The sequence below is a fragment of the Harpia harpyja genome, chromosome 10 (genome assembly GCF_026419915.1).
Source record: "Harpia harpyja isolate bHarHar1 chromosome 10, bHarHar1 primary haplotype, whole genome shotgun sequence".
Lineage (NCBI taxonomy): Eukaryota > Metazoa > Chordata > Aves > Accipitriformes > Accipitridae > Harpia > Harpia harpyja.
This window is the reverse complement of record NC_068949.1, coordinates 32,756,237-32,774,528: the sequence shown is the minus strand read 5'-3', so window position 1 is coordinate 32,774,528 and position 18,292 is coordinate 32,756,237. Positions and strand designations below refer to the sequence as shown.

At 46.4% G+C, this 18,292-nt stretch overlaps 1 protein-coding gene across 3 annotated transcripts in view; it reads left to right on the top strand.

Annotated features, from left to right (window-relative positions):
• SH3PXD2A (SH3 and PX domains 2A) overlaps window positions 1–18,292 on the top strand; it is a 269,424-nt gene that overhangs the window by 37,654 nt on the left and 213,478 nt on the right. For all 3 annotated transcript variants that reach the window (XM_052798568.1, XM_052798569.1, XM_052798567.1), the window contains exon 2: window positions 7,883–7,963. In XM_052798568.1, coding sequence (XP_052654528.1) covers window positions 7,883–7,963 — 81 coding nt within the window. The remainder of the gene's footprint in view (window positions 1–7,882; window positions 7,964–18,292) is intronic.

The window sequence follows — 18,292 nt, the reverse complement described above, 5'->3', positions numbered from 1 at the left end:
TTCTTTTTTCAAACAGGGTTCCTCTTCTTCCATCAGGACATTCTTATATTTTGGGGTCCTCATGAAACACCAACCACCTGCTGGGGAGAAAGACACGAGCACTGAGTTAAAATAGTTTATAATTCATGTGGCATCCAGATTTAAGAGGCAATAAGCTGAAAACTTTTAACCTTCAAGTGCAACTGGATTATTTTTCTTTGCTTGCCATAGACAGCCTCTTTCAGGCCCAGGCAGGGTATTTGAAAAGGCCACGAGGGAGCCAGGTTTCACAGAGAGCCTGTATGTTCTTGTTTCCATATTATGTTTGTCACTCTACTATTCTAATGCTCTGTAGGCTTAGATGTTGTGTTTTCTAATCGTGTGTCAACTCTTAAATGGCAGAAACTCAGTCCTGTGGTTATTCAGCTTCACAAATAGTTCCATCATACGTGGAAAGTAAATGCAGGTGGATAGAAACAGATTGGAAACAGAAATACAAGTCCATGTTGTACTCTGCACAGATGCTCTTCCTCCCTCATGCGCATATGTAAATCTAATGAGTGGATGCTGTCTGCTTCCCCTGTCTGCTCTTTCTTGGCAGGCTAGCTGCTATTCTGCTTCCCGAAGCTGGGAGGTGGTAGCAGGGAAGTGACCAGTCTTTACTAGTCCTGTTTCTTATTCTCTTTCTGTAAGCTCCAGTTATTGGATGTGTTGGAGATAAGATAGGAGCCTTGACAGATCTTTGACGTGACACAGGATATCAGTTAAAAAACAAAGAAAGCCCTGCTAATGCAACACAGATATTGCATGTCTGCAAGAATTAGCCACGTCATATTCTGCTGACACACCCCTAAGAATGAAGTTAAATGAAGTAATCAAACAAGCCTGGCAAGAGGTATGGAGGTAGTTTGTAACCGAGCTGCAAGGCTCTCAGCTGTTCCAGTTCTGCTGCTCGCTGGTCAAGGTATTGTCGCAAATCACAGGTGGAAATTCCACTTTTTACCTTTTTGTGCCTCTCACAGCCATGCAAATGACCATGCAAAGAAATGCAGCAGGGAGGTTTTTCCCCTTTTGGCTTATTGCTCTGATTGTGTGGGACTTTTTAGCATCTTCTTAGCAGGAAGGTGCTGGGAAGGCCTGAAGTCAGTGCTTAAAAACCCAAGTTGGCAAATGCCAAAAACCTGAGGGGTGAAGATGAGACTAAATAGAAATTTGAACCATGGGCTTTGAAACCTCATCAATGTATGAGAAAAATATGGGAGGCTAAGTATTGTCTTACTCTGCCTGTGTAAACAAGATGAGCTGGATTCGTCATTCAGACACAACCCTGTTACTTGTCTGGTCCATACCCCTGAAGCTAGGAAACCAGCAAAAACATCTAGCCAGGTGCCTCCATACTCAAATGAGCTCCTCTTCCTGTGTTCCCAGGGATGTCTGCTGGCTGGCTTGAGGCAGTTGTTTGCTATTCTCGTTAGAGTTTAAGCACCAGGATTTGGCAAAGAGAAAAGGGTTTCATCCTGGTTAATTCTGCACCAGGAGGAAGGTCTGTGCCCATATAGGATGCAGTAGTGGTGAGGTTTTCTAAACTAGAAAGGAGCCAGCTTGAGTCTCAGAGTATGGCTGGATTCAGAGCTAGAAACGAGTTTATTTTTCTTGTAGGCAGAACAGATTTGATGTGATATGGCTGAAAAGAGAAGCAGCATTAATCCTCTTGCATTGCTGTTCAGACCTGAAACAAGATCCACAAAAGAAAACAGTGAAAGAAGGAAAACTCTCCTATCCCTTCTTTTTTTTTCTCCCCCCCCTCTCTCCGTGTGTTTAATTAGACTGTAAATTAGCTTGCAAATTGTAATGCAAACTGGAACTGCTGTGTCCTGCTTAAATTGCCTGTGTGGTGGCTGCTCACAGATGAGAACTAGCAAACACTGGGGCTGTCCAGTTTGTTCCCTCCCAGCATACTGTAAGTCTGCTTTCCTTCCAAAACTTAGGTACGTGCAACATTTGTCCATGAGACCCGTGGGTCGTTTTGGCTTTTTCTCAGTTACAATTCCCCCGTTGGTAATGGAAACGCGAGCCGGGTAGAGGGATGTCCGTGAAACCACATCTGCTTCATGAAAAAGCCAGACGTCCCGCACCTGCATGCAGCCTGCGTCAGCCCCCGTGCTTGGGACTGCTCTAAGGCACCCTGCCACAGCAGCAACCACACCGCAAGAAGCTTTCCTGTTTGGGGCTGCTTGGGTTTCATATTTCTTCCGAGCCTCATCTCTGTTTCTCAGCTCAGTCTTCAAATTCCTGGGGCGAGAACAGCTCCAGACTGGGGTTGAAAATAGCTCTTCCTTGGCCCTGCCCCGACTGAGTTGTGGTCCCTCGGAGACCGTCGTGCTGAAAGGTGACATCATTGCATGGCACCGGTGGTGGACTCGCCATGGGCTTGGGGTTGAGGGTCTGACTTCATCTCTGTGGGAATTTCCCAGGTCTCACAGTGCTTTTCAGGGCCTTTTGGATGCTGATGAGCTGGGCAAGGAGCCCACGCTGCGCTCACTGGATCCAGAGTCAAACGCGATCCAAGCCAAGTGAAGGCACAGGTGATGTGTGCGGGAGGAGGGCTTACATTCTCAATGCTTATTCCTGGGGCATTTTACTCTCCCTGCTGCCGCACTGGCTCTTGTATAGGGCAGGAATTTGATGGCCCTGGGGGCCCTTACCCTGGGGAAACCCTGGCTAGTGGTGCCAATGTCTTGTGGGGTGGAAGAAGGTACCTAAAATCAACTACACCGCTTCTGGAAGGCGAGCAGCTTTGCTACTTTGGCCTCGTGGGTACCGAAATTGCTGTCTCTAGGCTGTTATCACTCCAAATCTGGGTCTGGGCCAGCACTGATTTGTGCTTGTCAGAACATATTTGACATTAAGATGGTTATGCAAACAGTAAGTCGGTGCAGTGCCCGTACTCCGGTAATTTAAGGCACAGATGTATGTTGACTTTGTGAAGGGCTGTTGTAGTTTGAGCTGTTTTAATGTAAACTCCACCAGCTAAATGAACCAGCTGGAATTGCTGCAAGGCTTGTGGGAGTTGGGCTGACTTTGCACAGAAGCAGACCAAGGAGCGTTCACATGCTGAGCTGTGCTGGTGGAAAGTTTCCAGCTTACAGGTAGTGATAGCATCTGAATACAGGGGGAAAGGAGTGTCTGTTCCAACTCAGTCCTGATTCACTGGAGGACAAATATCCAACACTTTAATATGAGACATTGAGGAAGCTGACATTCTCCAGGTTAAAAGGGCCTATCGTGATGGTATCTGCATACAAATTGCACCATAGCGTTGTTTTCTGCATTCATAAAACTTTCTTAGTAGCTGGTATTTACTGTAATTACTTATTAAAGGTTAACAGCACCCTCTCTTATGTGTGCAGGATATTTCTAGTCTCTGTTCTTCAATCTTGTCTTTGCCAATAGTGTATTTGTGGACGTTCTTATCTTGGTCACATCAGACTGCTCATTTCAGGCATTTATCTTCCACTCCAGCTCATCTGGCTGTAGAAAACAAAACATTAGCCTCTAAAAAGCCAATTGAAAAATCGGTCACATGAGAATAACCTGGCAGCTGGAACTGGATATTTTCCATTGAAAACAAGACATGATAAAGTCATGCCCAATGACATTTGAGTGAATGCTTTTTGTAGTAGGAAGTCATCTCTCCTCATTGCTTGGTGTAGGCAGTAAAGGGAGAGCAATAACTTCATTTTGCAATAAATTTTCTGCTCTTTGGTGGGTAAAATGGAAGTTTCCCAGAGCTAGAATTAAACAATAATTAGCAGCTGATAAAATCCCCCTGACATCTTGCACCTTCTTTCATGCAGCATGAATATTAAGAGCTGCTTATCAAGCTCAGTTCCTCATTAATACTCTCCAGTTTGTACAGGCGCACTTCTTGTTTCTCTGAAGAAGGATTTATTTTAAAATACATAGACTAAAAAAAGACTGGATTTGTGAAATTAAAAATTGAACATTCTTAGTGGCTGGAGCACCCAGTGATTGTGCAGTGAGTCATTTGTAATTTGTACTTCAATTATTATTTATTGTTAAGGACTTATTTTGTTAAGGATTTTTAAGGTGAAGCATTTGAATAGTAGCTGCGTTTTGACTCCTTTAAGGTCATAAACATGGCAGACACATAAAACAGATCTTTTTACCTTAAGTAATTAATTATTGTAGTAATTTGTAATTTGCAATCATGATTAAAGTTTAGTTGTGTGCATGTAGGGACTGTAGAAAAACACTGTACTTAACGTGGATGAGCTTGCTCCAAGACATGTAAGATGCTTTGATTTTTATCTTCTCTTATCAAGAAGCAGCATGCCAAGGACCTGGGACTCTCCCGTGGGCAGGACCATGTGCTGGAGTGGTGGCTCGTGTGGCTCAGTTTTGGGGAGCTGTCGGATGCCACAGAAAGCCTACCCTCAGCTCTGCAGGAAGCTCACGAGAGCAATGCCGGGCCTGCCGGGTGCTTGAGTGTGGGACGGCTCTCCATATTTATCTGATATTTCCTGCTGCCTCCTTGTCCCGTTGCGTTTGCATGACCTCAGGCTCCCCCAGGACTGGTTTTCTTAATTCTCCCCTGGGATATCGTTGATCGCTTTCATAGCGACCCGTTTTGAGATCTGAGCAAAAAAACGACGAGGTAAGCTGATGTAATGTTTGCTGCTCATGAGAAGGTTATGGGTCTGACTAAGGCAGCAGAAGCGAATAGTCACCAGACTCAGACCTCTGAGGGAGAGAAATGTGGTATCTAAGGCTTTTCAAACCTCTAGACCTTGCTTTTAAAATCTGGCATTTTACGGATCTTTTTCAAGCAGTTATTTCCCATTATTTTAAATGGTGGCTTTCAAGAAGCAATGTGATTTATGCAAACAAGCAAGGAAAATCAGTAGCCATTTCAGATTTTGCACCTGCGTCCCACCAAGCAGATTTTTGAGCCCATTCGTTTCTTGCTTCACAGAGCTCCAGGTTATCGTTAAAGGCTTTTCTTGCTCCTGCTGTGGTCTTCCAATGAAACAGAAGTCGGTGCATCTGTGTGCAGCCTGATTCATCACTTGCTGAGCTTGAGGGGACGTAGGGCTCAAAAAGATTTAATTGCTGTTTTAAATGTGCAGCAAAAATCCTGGCTTGACTGAAGTCGGTGGCAGCTTCATTCCTGCAGAGCCTGAATTTCAGAGCTGGGGCTGTATCAGTGTGGTCCTGCTCCTACACCTCCTCCCTGCACCAAACACATCCAAGCTCTTGCCCAGAATATCCCTTTGCATCCAGCTCTGCCCCCTCTTGTGTGATGGGGGTGTTGTGCCACTTACTGCACCACTGAACAATGCTGGACTCTTAAGGCAGGATTAACTCCTGTCTGGACTCGATCTCAATCAAGCAGACTTGCAGGCTGTTAAAAATTTTGGGGGTACACAGTTTTTGTGGGTTCTGAAGAGTAGCATAGGGAAGCCTGAAGTGCCATGAAATTCAAAAAGCCTGGATGTCTGTGGCATTTGCGTTTTGTTTCTAGCTTCTGGAGAAAATATGCATCATTAAAGAAAAAATATGATCTTTACTTGCATGTACAATATGTTTCTCCTATCCCTGTCTTGTCCCTTTTGTGAGAACCTGAGGCCAGAATTACAGTATCTGAAGTTGCTTTTGGATCCCAGTCAGCTCCCATCTGTCATGATCTGTTTTTAATCGAATGGGTTTTCCATCTGAAAGTAGCTGTCGGATAGAGAACAAGTAGAAATATTTGTGTTGTGAATTAGCTCAGAGTGAAGCTACAAACTTTTTTTTTTTTTTTTCCCACAACAAACACATGGAAAAATATTCTTCAGTGTAGTGTGGCTGGCCTGAAAATTGGCAACAGCAGCTTCCTTCCCAGGCTCTGACTCCTCTGACTTGTCTGTGTGGGTAATATCTTTAAAGGGGACCTGAAACCTTCATGTTATGCAGTCTTATCTCACCTCCATGAAGCAGGGCAGTGCTGGTGTCACCCTTATGTATACAGCTACTGTGGGAGAGAGGTTTGGTGGCTCAGTTTTCCAGGAGAAATATGAGACGCAGCAGAGGAATAACCAGGGTTTGCTGAGAGTCGTGCTCTCACCCTGGGCAGTCTTTCCTTTGCCAGCCTCGATGGTCTCTGCTCTGGTGGGAGCAGCAGATAGGTTTGATACAATAACTGAGTCTAATTCAGGCTCTTGGTCCTTACCCTCAGTGCTCTATGAAAGGCCCCAGATCTCCTTAACAGCCTGTGCTCGGCATGTCCAGTTCACAAATACCATGAAACTGGGCTGCAGGAGATGGGGAGTAAACTGCCTTGGGGACTGAATGTGGTCGTAACAAGCAGAGAGGAAAGTGAGGCTGCAGGACCTCCATGGTTTCCAGCACATCAGATGACACCTCTTTCCTACCAGGAAAGAAGAAGGGAAAAATCCCTCAGTGGTCCTTGGAAAAGCATTTTTAAGCCTGTTCTTCAACATCCCTCCAGGGGTTTTCATGCAATACCTTTTATTGTTAAAAGCACAGAAGCAATTACCCTGCATCAGCACCTTGGAAGACGAGCTAGTGTCCTGGGGAAGATGGAGAAGAGGGTAATGCTAATCCATCCCCTATTGCTGGAGACAGAGAGCTTCACTTCTGCATCTGTGGCAAAAGGGAGAGCTCCTGCTGCAGTGCTGGGGCTGAGGGAGGAGGGATGCTTTCCTGTTTCCCCTGCCAGATCCTTATCTCACTCCATATGTGAAACCTGGAAATTGCTTTAAAGACCCAGGATCTGGCCTAGCTGTGATTTCCATTACATTGGCGTTGCATGGTCACCCTTGATGGCTCCATCCTGTGTTTGCTGAAGTCTTGTGTATCTGTCATCAAGGCAGCAGGACCTGCATTTGGCCTGAAGGCAAGTGTGTGAGAGTGCACAATCTGGCTCATTTTCCCCCCTCCCCCCCTTTTTTTTTTTAAATGTTTTGGAGGTACTAGGGTCAAAAGGAAACATTTGTGTGTTTTATATATATGTGTATGTGTGTGCATGCACGTGTGAATCATTTTTTATCACAGCTTCTGGCAAAACAGTGTTTCTGTAAGATGATTGTTTTGGGGATGGACTAGGGCTGGACAAGGGAAATCCTGGGCTTGTTCTGGGCTTGTGTTGCTGTTTCCACTGATGTGAGAAAACAATGTCACTCTCACTGACCTGCTTTATATCACCTTTGAATCAGTCCGATAGGTGCCAAAGGTGCTGAGTGGTACGACGTGACTCAGCAAGAGCTGTGTGCTGTGGGCTTGAGCTGTTGTTGTGCGTGTATGGGTGTGCATAAGCAGCTGTGTTGCACGGCTGTAATCTCACAACCCCCCTGGACCTGAGTTCCCTTTGAATTTCCTTGTTGAACTAGGGCCATGTCTTGCCTGTGAAGGACCACGGTCACATCTGCATATACGAGGAAAACCCAGAGCATTGGGTGGGAGATCAGCAGCCCATGACGGGCTGTTGCTTCAGGGGTGGAATAGCTCTCCGAGCCATGCCTGCAACAGGCCCTGGGACCCTCCAGATAGGCAGAGGTAGACGTCAGGGTGTTGCTGCTACGGACCAGAAAATGTGCCATCGCTCAATTAAAGCTTTAATCCCAGGGAGAGCAAAATCACTGGGAGCTGTTGATGGGGATGGGTGGGAGAACACTGGGTGCTCTCCTGAGACCTCTACTAAAGGCTGCAATGGGGCAGTGGCTTTAATTTAGGCTAGTCCTGCACCCAGGGCTATATTCCTCATTGTGAGCAGGAGCAGCTAATGAGATGTGGAATTAACCTATGCTAACTGTTCAGCCTTTAGACGTATTCTGTGCTTCATGGCCCACACTGACTTGTGTTTTCTTTTCCCTGAAAACAGGTCTATATTATCAATGTAACATGGTCTGACCTGACTTCCCAGATCATCTACCGGAGATACAGCAAGTTCTTTGACCTGCAGGTAAGTCTGTCTTGTCTAACATAAAATATTATTTCTACTCACACTTCTAGTCATGTTTCCAGCTGGGTTAATAGTGCTTTTAAATAAGGCTTTGTGCTTGTTTGGTCTGTTACATGTCATGATTTGAAACTTTTCAGACTCTGTCCTTGTAGGGTATAAGATAAGTGGGTGGTATGCTCACAGTGAGTAACTTGCACTGTAAAGACATTTAAAGTTGACATTTTCATGAATGGTTCCTATTGAAGAGGGGATCTAATTTTAAATACTTCAGATACACTTAGAACAGAAAGAGCGCTACATTTTGGGCCCCCAGAAACTACTTACACAAGTCGCTGAAAACAACAGAGCTTTTGCACACTCCCACAGCAGTTCAGTAATGGAGATGGTACTGAAAACCTTCCAGACCCTCCTCCTAACCATCTACCCAGCCAGCTGGTGTCCTGGTTCTTGCTGTTTTATACAGCTCCTTTGCTGTATTCTGTGCCTGTATATTTAGATTTCATTGAAAGCTTTTTTGCTAGATAGCTGGTGACCGAAGTCTGAAGCCAGGAAATAGGAAAAGTCCAAATTACAAAGTTTCGCTGTGGGCATCAGCTACTTAATTTCTGCTCCCAGGCACCTGCACAGGTAGGGAGAGCTTTCTGGCTGGTGTCCTATTTAGCAATAATCCAGATTCATTGATACCTTCGTATCATTGTGCCTTTGTAGGCAGCAAAACTGTAACTGCCTGGGGTGAAAACAAAAGCTGTGGTTTGACAGACTCCATAACTTTGGGGGAAGTGTCAGTTTTGGGCTGGAGCTTGTGTTTGGAGCTGGGCTGTGGTTAGAATATCAAGTGAGTCCTCACAGCCAGTGTTAAGGATGTACACAGCTGGCTGGGCTGTGTCCTGGGAAGTAACACTGAGCCTTTTTGCTGTGATAAATTAGGAAGAAAAGGGTTCCTCCCTTGGGTACCTGATCTGAGATACCTTGAAGAGTCCTAGTTTCATCGTTGCTCCCCTTTATGTGTCATTTCTGGTACTTGGACACCTGAAGTCTCTAGCCTGTTTTGCAAGCTATATCGGTTATGGCCTCCTGGATTTTCTGGTAGAAAATGGGACCATTTCTATGGCTGGTCCTGATTTCTGTGTTTGCTGTGTGGCTGGAAAAGAGGGATGTTCTTACGCTTCCTCCTCTGCCCCTCTCCACTTCTTACTGGGCTGAAGTGCCAGGCCTGCCAGTCCCACTGCTGTGAAGAGTATGTTAATGTCTTCTCTGTGTCTGATGTACCTACTAAAGATGCACAGCTTTGTAATCACAAACATTTGTTGTCAGCATGCGGATTGTGGCCAAAACTGTTTCTTTCTCTCTCTTCTTTTTCTTTTCACCCCAGTTCTGTTTTCATGTATATGTTCTTCTGGGTCTCCTGGCCTTTCCTGGTAGGTTTGAAAAGTTCCCATCAAGCGTGGAGTTATCAATGGGGTTAGTGTGTTGGACAGGAAATGATGTCTCAATCAGGGAGTGAGTCCTGAAAGGTCCCATTGATAAGTGCAAGGGGGCCTAGCGCCAGTGGAAAACTCTCGCTTGCACAACGCTTCTCCCCCCACGAGAAAATACGACAAGAAAGTAACAAAATTCCCTTCCTTAACCCTTTTCCCTCCCAGGAATCTCTGTCAGGGCCACCACTGCGTGAGCAGTGACAGCCCTCTGCAATAGCCTCTTTAGCTCTTGCAGCATGAGGCGCACAGTTACTGAAACTGAGGTCTTCACCTGGGGTTTCTACAGTCTTGTAGTGTCTCTGTAAGCATGCCACTGTGGCGATCTGTGCCTCAGTTTCCCAGCTGTAAGATGTGGAAAAGGCCCTATGTGCTCAGGTGCTGTAAGGTGCTTTTAGACTCCCAGAGGTAATAAGTGATTCCCCCCCCCCCCTTCTATTATTTTTTCTGGGCTTTTGATACTGCCTGAGCATCTCCTAGGTGAAGCAAGGGAAATGTGCTTCGGGTCTTGAATTGCAACTTGTATTTACAACTCTAATGAAGCCTGCAAAGGGAATTGGAAAAGCAAATGAAAGGTCAGGGCGCTTTGGGAAACCCTTGCGTTTTGGGAAACCTGTGGCTTGATGTGCAGTGATTCTTGCTCAACAGCAGATTTGCTCCAGATAAGGGGATGACCTGTGCTTTCCAGAGTTTTGGTGGAAGCTTGAACTTCTAACCTAGCACTGGTTGGACCTGGATTTCGCAACCTGATACTGTGCATGGTAATGTGGCCTTAGCATAATCAATCTACTTCGGTAATGTCACTGCTTATCTCCATGAGGCCCTTCCAGTAGAAAATCAAGCAAATGCTCAGTGAGTAATGCTCAGCCGATTCACAGGCACCACTCGTGTCCGAAACAGCTGGAGTCTGCAGGTCTCTGCCAGCTCCACTCGTCCCACTGTGTCCACAACAGAGCTGCACTTCAGGGCTTCCTAAGCCTGCACATGTCTCATTTGCTGTTGACTGGAAGTGGAGGAACAAGGGCTGACTTGTAATGACTTAATCAAGGTTGCAATGCCTGGTGTTGACAGTGACACTGGATAGGACCCATGGGGAAACCTGGGGGGCTGCCCAGGGGTGAGGAGGGAGGAATACAGATAATTAATTTCACTACTGCAATTTCATGTTTCTTTAAAAAAGAGCCCACCTTTCCCCAAATGGCTGTCTCTGTGGGAAGTGGCTCAGAGGTTTTGAGAACCCTTGCATTACTAGATACTGGGTTTTTTGAAACACTTCATAGCAAATCCTCTTAGACACTGCAGGCAGTAAGAGGCTGCTCTGTCCCAAGGATTCAATTCCAAAAAGTGTTTGGTTGTGCTATTTCAGCAGCACATATGCTTGAATTGGGAGTCAGGTTGTTTTCCAGATGAGTAATAGGGCAGTGAGACTGGACATACTATGGGCTTTGGAAGCTGGAGCTTGCCCCATGAAGGTGTGAGAAGTACAGCAAATAGAACCCAATGCAACAAGCCAAGTGTCAGCGCTGTCCTGCTTCAGTGAGGGCTAGAGATCTATAAATACGGGCTTAAATTAAATCGGGGCGTTGCTGCATCATTTAATTGTGCAACCAAGTCACATCTGCTGCTGAGCATGGGTCAAATGATGGCAGCAAAATACATGTGGGTGCCAATGTTTCAGTAAATAGGATTGAAAGTATTGAATTAACTCTGCATAGATGAAAGCATTATGATAAATTGCTTGTCAAGTCCAATTACCTGTTGTCTTTCACCCTGGGGAGGCATTTGCACCTGAGCACCACATGGGGTCAAAGCCACCTCCGAATGTAATATTTTAAGTGCTGCTTTCTTGTACACTTGCCCGCCGTGCAGAACAGGGGACTGTGAGGTATGCATCACTGGGAGAGCGATGTTAACATCGCCTGTAGGTAGTGCTGACCCTCACGACAGGCTGGTGGCTCACTGAGGTACGTTCCCTGGATGCTGTCTGAGGTCTCCCATCATCGCTGATGGATTTGCTGGTGGTGATAGCAGAATCCTGTCCTGAGCTGGTAGTTCAGCAATGCTCCTGTTGTCCCCAGAGGAGCTGAGAAAGAACAATGTTTTATTGGGATAGCAGGGATAACTCCTGGTGTTTGCACTCTGCGGTAAAAGACATCTACAGGTGTCAGGCCCACATTTTTCTTGCTGGAAAGTGCTTTTGGAGGCTGTTAGCAGGATGGGGATTTGCATTTGAGTATGGGCATAAATAATTACCCAAAGCACAAGGTGGAGAACTGTGGAGATGCAGCCAGCTTACCTTCCCAGTGGCCATGCTGGGCTGGAAAGCAACAACAAAGTTTGCAGCTGGCAAGTATGAAGCGTGGCTTTTTCCCCACTCCCCATATCACCCTTCCAGTTGCTCAATACCACCTTGGGCTTTTCATAGATGTTATGACCCCAGTTGGGTGCTGCCCCTTGCTGCTGAGAAACCCTCTCCCCAGCAAAGTGAGCAGGCAAAATGTGACCAAGCTTCAGTGCCTGGTGTCTTAGCTTGAATCACCAGCAGCTCATCTTCTGCATTTTTATCCAGTGACTCCAGATGTTCTGGTCTGATTTCATGCCTGTGTTACTTGGTACCTGGAGTCAGAGTATGAACAGGGCCAGAGTCTCAGCAGAGGGACCAAACCCTATGTTCAGATACTGGCCTCTCCGTCGCTCCCATGAGGATGGCTGGGTCTCTGTGTGTGGAGGTGGGGGAAGATCCTTTCTCACAGTAGCAAAATACAGCTTTCTCCAAGGCAAAACACAGCAGCTGGCTTTAGCGGCGTGCCATAATCCCACGTTGTGTTTCTGGCTGCACGAGAGGCAAACAACATGCCCGCTGGAGCTGTGGCAGGAATGTTAGGTAGGCAGATCGCCGTCTCTCCACACAATGACCCACACAGATGTTTTGGCTGCAAGGAGACATCTGAAATGTCACAATTTTGAAAAGGCAAATAAACAAGGCTCTGTTCGAGCATTCACTTTGTGTATCAGTTAGCAAAAAATTATCTGCCTGATGTGGTCTGCTGATCTAAGCAGGTTTTCTTCAAAGTGGTGCAGAAAGAGGAACTCACTAGCAGCCAATTAGAACATTAAAAAAAATAAAGAATATCAAGAATTTTATTAGGGAGCGGAAAGAGATGTAAGTTGTTTTCAGACTGATGATAAAACATCAAGAGCTTCATTTGTTATTGCTAGGGTCGTCCTGATTGTTTATAGTGCTATAATGGAGTAACTGAGCATTGAAGAGGACATTAAACAAAAATGGTACTACAAAAACCAGTAATTGCAGTTTGTATCACTGCTTTTCTTACTCAGACTGGAGTTCATCTGAATGCTGCTGCTATTGATTGTTCTTCCGTTACGTGCTCTTCTGTACAAACATCCCTTTCTCTGTTACCCCAAGCTGTATCAAATATTGTAACGTCCACTCTCATTTCCAGTTAGGTGGTTGTAACTGTACCATGTGCCTGAGCACCCTGTATTCCACCAGGTCACTATGATTTGAATCAGGACCTTGTGGCAGTGGGGTGCAGGCTTTCTGGGGCAGAGCAAAGGGGGAATTGCAGCAGGGTACTTGCAGGATAGGTGCCTGATGTAATTCTGATGGAATTGTGTATATTCACTCCATTAGTTAATTTAGGTTAATCGCCCAAGTGGAGAGCTAGAGTCCTAAATCTGGTGGTCCAATGCAGTCTAACTCAGTAATGACTGTTCTTGTAGAACTTATGATATTTCATGTTGTAACATTCATGCTTTTAGCTCTGCAGGAGCAGTGAATCAACAAGCTCAAGCATGTGCTAAATTTATCAGTAGTGAAGAGTATAGGTAAGAATGCAATGGGGCAAGCATGCTCCCACATTTGCAAATGATAACTCCTAACCCTCAACCTACCAGGCCTTTTTAGCAGGATGAGTGGAGTCACCGCCTGGTCTTCTCAGCCATCCACAGCAGCAGGGTCACTCTGCAATGCGTGATGCTCTCTTCCGTAGGTGCCACCCTGCGCGTAGCTCCTGGCACTGTGGGAAGGGAAGAACGGCTGCTGATGTGGCTCTGCGCGTGATGCAGCTTGCCTCTCTCGCAGCGTGGGAGGTTTGCGTTAAAAAGATTCCCAGCCTCTGACAAGCTCAGGGAGTGTTTCTGTTGGGCTATGTGTGTGCATCTGAGGGTGCGTACAGAAACAAGCAGGAGAGCTGGAGGAGAAGGTGGGGTCGAATAGGGCAGGGAAGGAGGTGGGGAGGAACAGCATGGCAGAGGGTTGTTGCATTAAGCTGTGATGCGAGTGCACAGTGAAACGTAAGGCCAAGGGGGAGAAAGGGAAGACTTTACTTACTGGCATTGCTCCCGCTAGGCTGTGTTGACAGCAGGGGATCTGGGCTCTGCAGTCAAAGCATGTGCCTCCCTCTGTTCTGGGCTGTGCTGGCCTTGGCCAGGCTGGTCTGGGTTGCAAGGATCAAATTTCTTCTGCTCCCATTGCCTCGGTGTGGGATGCTGGGCCTCAGCATCCTGGCCCTGCTGTAGACATTGAAGCTGCTGTGAAATCCTCCTCCAGACCAGAGGCCTGGCTCCATACCTGACCTGTGAGGTTCAGACCCAGGGTTTGGCTTCAGGGCTGTCCCTGATAGTCACGGGACTGTGGGGATGGAGTTACTCCAGCAGTTGGGATGTAGGGTTTGGTTTGAAAACAGCTTCCTTAAGAGCAGGATTGAAAGTGAAACAAGCCTGGGAAAATTCAGAGGAAATCTGAACGTGGCTCTGGCAACATGTCTGTTCCCAAAGGTCAGCCCCGGCTCCTTGAGGAGAAATGGCACGTCCTTTCTTCTGAGTAAACACGGGCTAGTTGTCTGCTGCCACTATCGCAGACAGTGTGTGGAGAGGCCGGCAGTGGCGAGGTTTGCAGGTGATGCAGAAAACCAGATTTCCAGGAGGAGCCCTGAGCTGCCAGCTGTGAGGGCTGACCGTGCCTCCCATGTTTCAGCAGCTGTGCTGGAGCTCCTGGTGCAGCCACGCTTGCAAGACTTGGCTCTTGGTAGCAGAGACCCCCCCAGTGCCTGCCCTCAGAAAAATAGCCCTGCGGCAAGCTTGCCAGTAACAGGGCTTGCTGGGGTAATTGAGATGCCCCTGGAAAAAAAATGAATAGCTGATATGGTTATTGAGCTGGGAATAGTTGTCTTAGCTGATTTAGAGGCTATTTAAATACTATTTGTCCTTCTAGCCCTCAGTCAGTGCCTTAGGATACCAGCTGGCTTGGGGCAGTATCTTTGTCTTCAATGAATAAATGGAATTGTTTATAGTTCTCATTTCCATCATTATTTAAATGTTTGCTTGGCAAAACAATCTGTTCAGTTTCCAGTATTTGTTTCTAAAGAGACTTTACACGTCAGACAAAGGTGAGGGCCATGATGGGGAAACGGCAAAGTGTCTGCCAAGCTACAATAGAGGCCGCATTCAATGAACACGGCAAATAACCTGCAGTTGAGAAAGCAACCCAGCCTATGGGAACCCTCCCCTTCGTACTTCTGCGTTTGAGTGCTGTTGAGGCATAAAGCTGACACTTGAATATTGCACGTCCTCTGCAGCGTGGGAATCTTCTGCATGGTGGCTATGGGGTGATATTTGCTGCTCAGTGCCAATTTAATATACTCCCCAGCCTGCCCCATGTGCAGGTCTGGCCAGGACACAGGCGAGCTTAAAAAGTGAGGTGGTGGCTTAGCCAGCTCCTTAGGGCGTGATGGCAGTAAGGCAAGAACAGAGGTGATACCCACACTACCCCGTCTCAGTGGTCTGAGGATTCAATACAGATGCTCCTCTGTAACGATGGGGAATGGATTTTGCTATCAAAGGATTAAGGTTTTTATTTTCTCTGGGGGCTTCTGTGGGTCAGAGGTGAGTCTTCCAACGGTGCCACCGTAACCTCTCACTGTGCAGAAAAGGTTTTGCAATTCCAGGAGCACCCACAGGAGTCTTACACATTCTGGACAATGTAGCAGTGAGGTTTTAGAGCTCTGGTTGGGTGGTTGCCCTGACCCCACTGTGGGACGGGCATCTCTGGAAGCTGCATCTCTGAGGGTTATGTCCTCCTCCATTGCCTTGCAGCACAAGACCAGGGTTCTGGACCCTGCCATGGCATCAGTGACTGTGATGGATGCTGTTTGAGGTCATTGCACCACAAGGGCATTGTTCCATACAATGCTGATATTCTCCTGGATGTTGACAAGTCCTTATTTCCCCAGTGTTGATATCCTGTGTGTGGAATCAGTAGTATTGAAACATTTCATCACACCATCAAGAAGCTTTTGCTTTACCTGACCCAGTTTAAATACTAATTCACTTCTAAGGTCTTACAGGAGCATGACATCAAGTGGCAGGCTGCTCCAAAGATGAGTTTTTCCCTCCATCCTTGTGATCTCCTCATGTGCTGTGCAGCGACAACCTGAGCTGCTCCAGAGGGGCTGTGCAATTAGTAATCTGTTCTGATTGCTGAAAGGAATTTGCTGTCTCTGCTGATTTCCTGCCTTTTGCAGCCTCTGAGCAGAAGTTCAACACTGGTAGATCTTTGTTAGCATTCAGTTTATAGCTCTTCTTTAGGCATGCTCCTGATCCTAGAAGTAAAACAAAGCGTAATTAAGCTAAGGGCTCTATATGTAGTTAGATAAATGTGTAGGCATTTGTTGTGGTTGTGGGGGTTTTTTTGATTTGGTTTTTTTTTATTTAGAAATATTGGGAGCATCACAAAGAGGTTCTTGACTTCTTTACTGTGTCCTTTTAACTATACATGGTCTCCTACTGCTATTCCTCCACCTTCTTAGAAAGCATCTTCGATCATCACTCTAGGGAGAGTGTGCATGTGAATGCACACAGACATTCTTGATTCCTGCTGGAATAAATCAGAATTGTTCAACTGTGTGCTTTTGGCCAGCAGGTAAACTTTACTTGTCAAGAGGAGCCTGTGCCCCTGGGGCCAAGGGAACTGTGGGTTTTCAGTCTGCTGCTTCCCTGGAGCACTGTGCAGCTGCAGAGTGCAGCTCTTGGACGGTGTGTGATCCATGGTGGACAACGCTTTGGAAGTTGCTGCCTCTCACAATGCTAGGGTTTGGGTTTTGATCTGCACGATTTCATGAGTCTTGGATTGCACATGCAGTGCCCTGTAAATCTCATCAGCCAGGGGAGAGTGTGAAGTCCATCCCCAAGGTGTGTGATCGTGCTGGGATGGCGATGACTGCCAGCTCCGCTTCATGGAGGAAGGCCTTAGGGGGTTCGGAGGGGAAGGTACACCAGGGTGTGGAGTGGAAAAGTGGCTCAAATTTCAGGTGGAGAGTGAGAGCTCATAAAGCAGAGTTCCCCTGGGAGCCCCGATCTCCAAAATAGCAGCTGTGGGAAGTGTCGCAGTTAGGAGCCCCAAGCAAGCGGACTGGAGCTTCCCCCGGCTACAGAGTTACAGGTACAGTTGGGGAAATCTTAGAAATGAAATGAGTTGCAGAGCTCAGCGGCGATGAACTCTCACTGCTTATAAAGGGCCCAATGGGGTGTGGTTTTTGGAAGGTGTATGGACTTTATGAGTATGAGAGAGAAGCCTGCACTTGAAGGCTCTTGGCCCAAAGCTGCATAAGCTTTGGGGAAGATTTGGGAAGGTTCAGCTGTGATGCCAGTTCCTGGTGCAGCTTCTCTCTCCGGTTCAGATCTGATGGCTGTAAAGTGATACCAGATGTTCACGTATTCATGGGATAGTATTTTTAGACTGAAAAAGTCTCTGTGGATATTATTTGGAAGCTATAAACAAATTGCTTTACCTGCTTTTTGTGTGCATGCATTTTTTTATGAATTATCTAGAAAGAGTTTAACTTGGGTGGGTTTGTCCAACCCAAGAATCTCAAGGGAGTGCTGCAGAACTGTAATGGATAGCAGATTTCTCAGTGGACAAATTCGCATTGTCTGGAGTAGGAACCTGGTTTATAAAGGATTAAAGCCACTCTGCTGGGGAACAGGAAAGTTAGCTTATATTCTAGTATCAGATACTCTGCATCCACCATCTGAACTAAACAAGCTTGTTATCTGCAAAGATCCTTGAAGATCCTTGAAGAATATCCAACTCCACTTACGGACCTGTAGCAAGCACAGAAAGCAGTGAAATTGGTCAAAAGAGTTATTTGCTGTGAATTATTCCCTTGCTTTCTAGAGGTTTGGTTTATGTAAGTTGTTCTTTTTATCAGTACCTACATCCCACGCCTATTGCTGACCTGGAGGCTGTGAGGACGGTGGGGACCCCGCAATGTGGGAAGGGCTCTTCTGGATACAGCCACAGAGAGGAAAAGCGACAAGTTCTCCCAAATGAACTGAGTTGACTTACATCAGCTGAGGAGGATTCAGACCTATTTTCATAGCTGTTGGTTGCTTTTCATGTTAAAAATCAAATGCAACAGGAACATGAGTCCTTGCAAGGTTGTGGTGCTAATGGAAATCTAAAAACATGCCTGAAATTGTCAAAAATTCTGAACCATGATGGAAGATTTTGGTATTGGGCCCAGGCCTGCTGTTTTTGTGCCTGGACAGTATCTCATACAAGGGATTATGCAGATTCATGGCAAAACTGGGGTGAAAATCTTTCTTCAGCGGAGCGTGTCAAGGCTCAACATATACCTCCTTTGTCATCCCTCCTCCATCTCCATTATTCTGGTGTTGGAAGGTCTCGTCGTAGCCCATTAGGTTCCCTCAGCAGGATTTAAAGCTCAGCCTTGGGAGGAGCCCACTTATTTGTTAACCTTGTTCCAGGTTTTGTTTGCTGGAACAATAAAACACAGGAGAGGAGTTCGGCTGTGGGACTGGCCCCATCCAA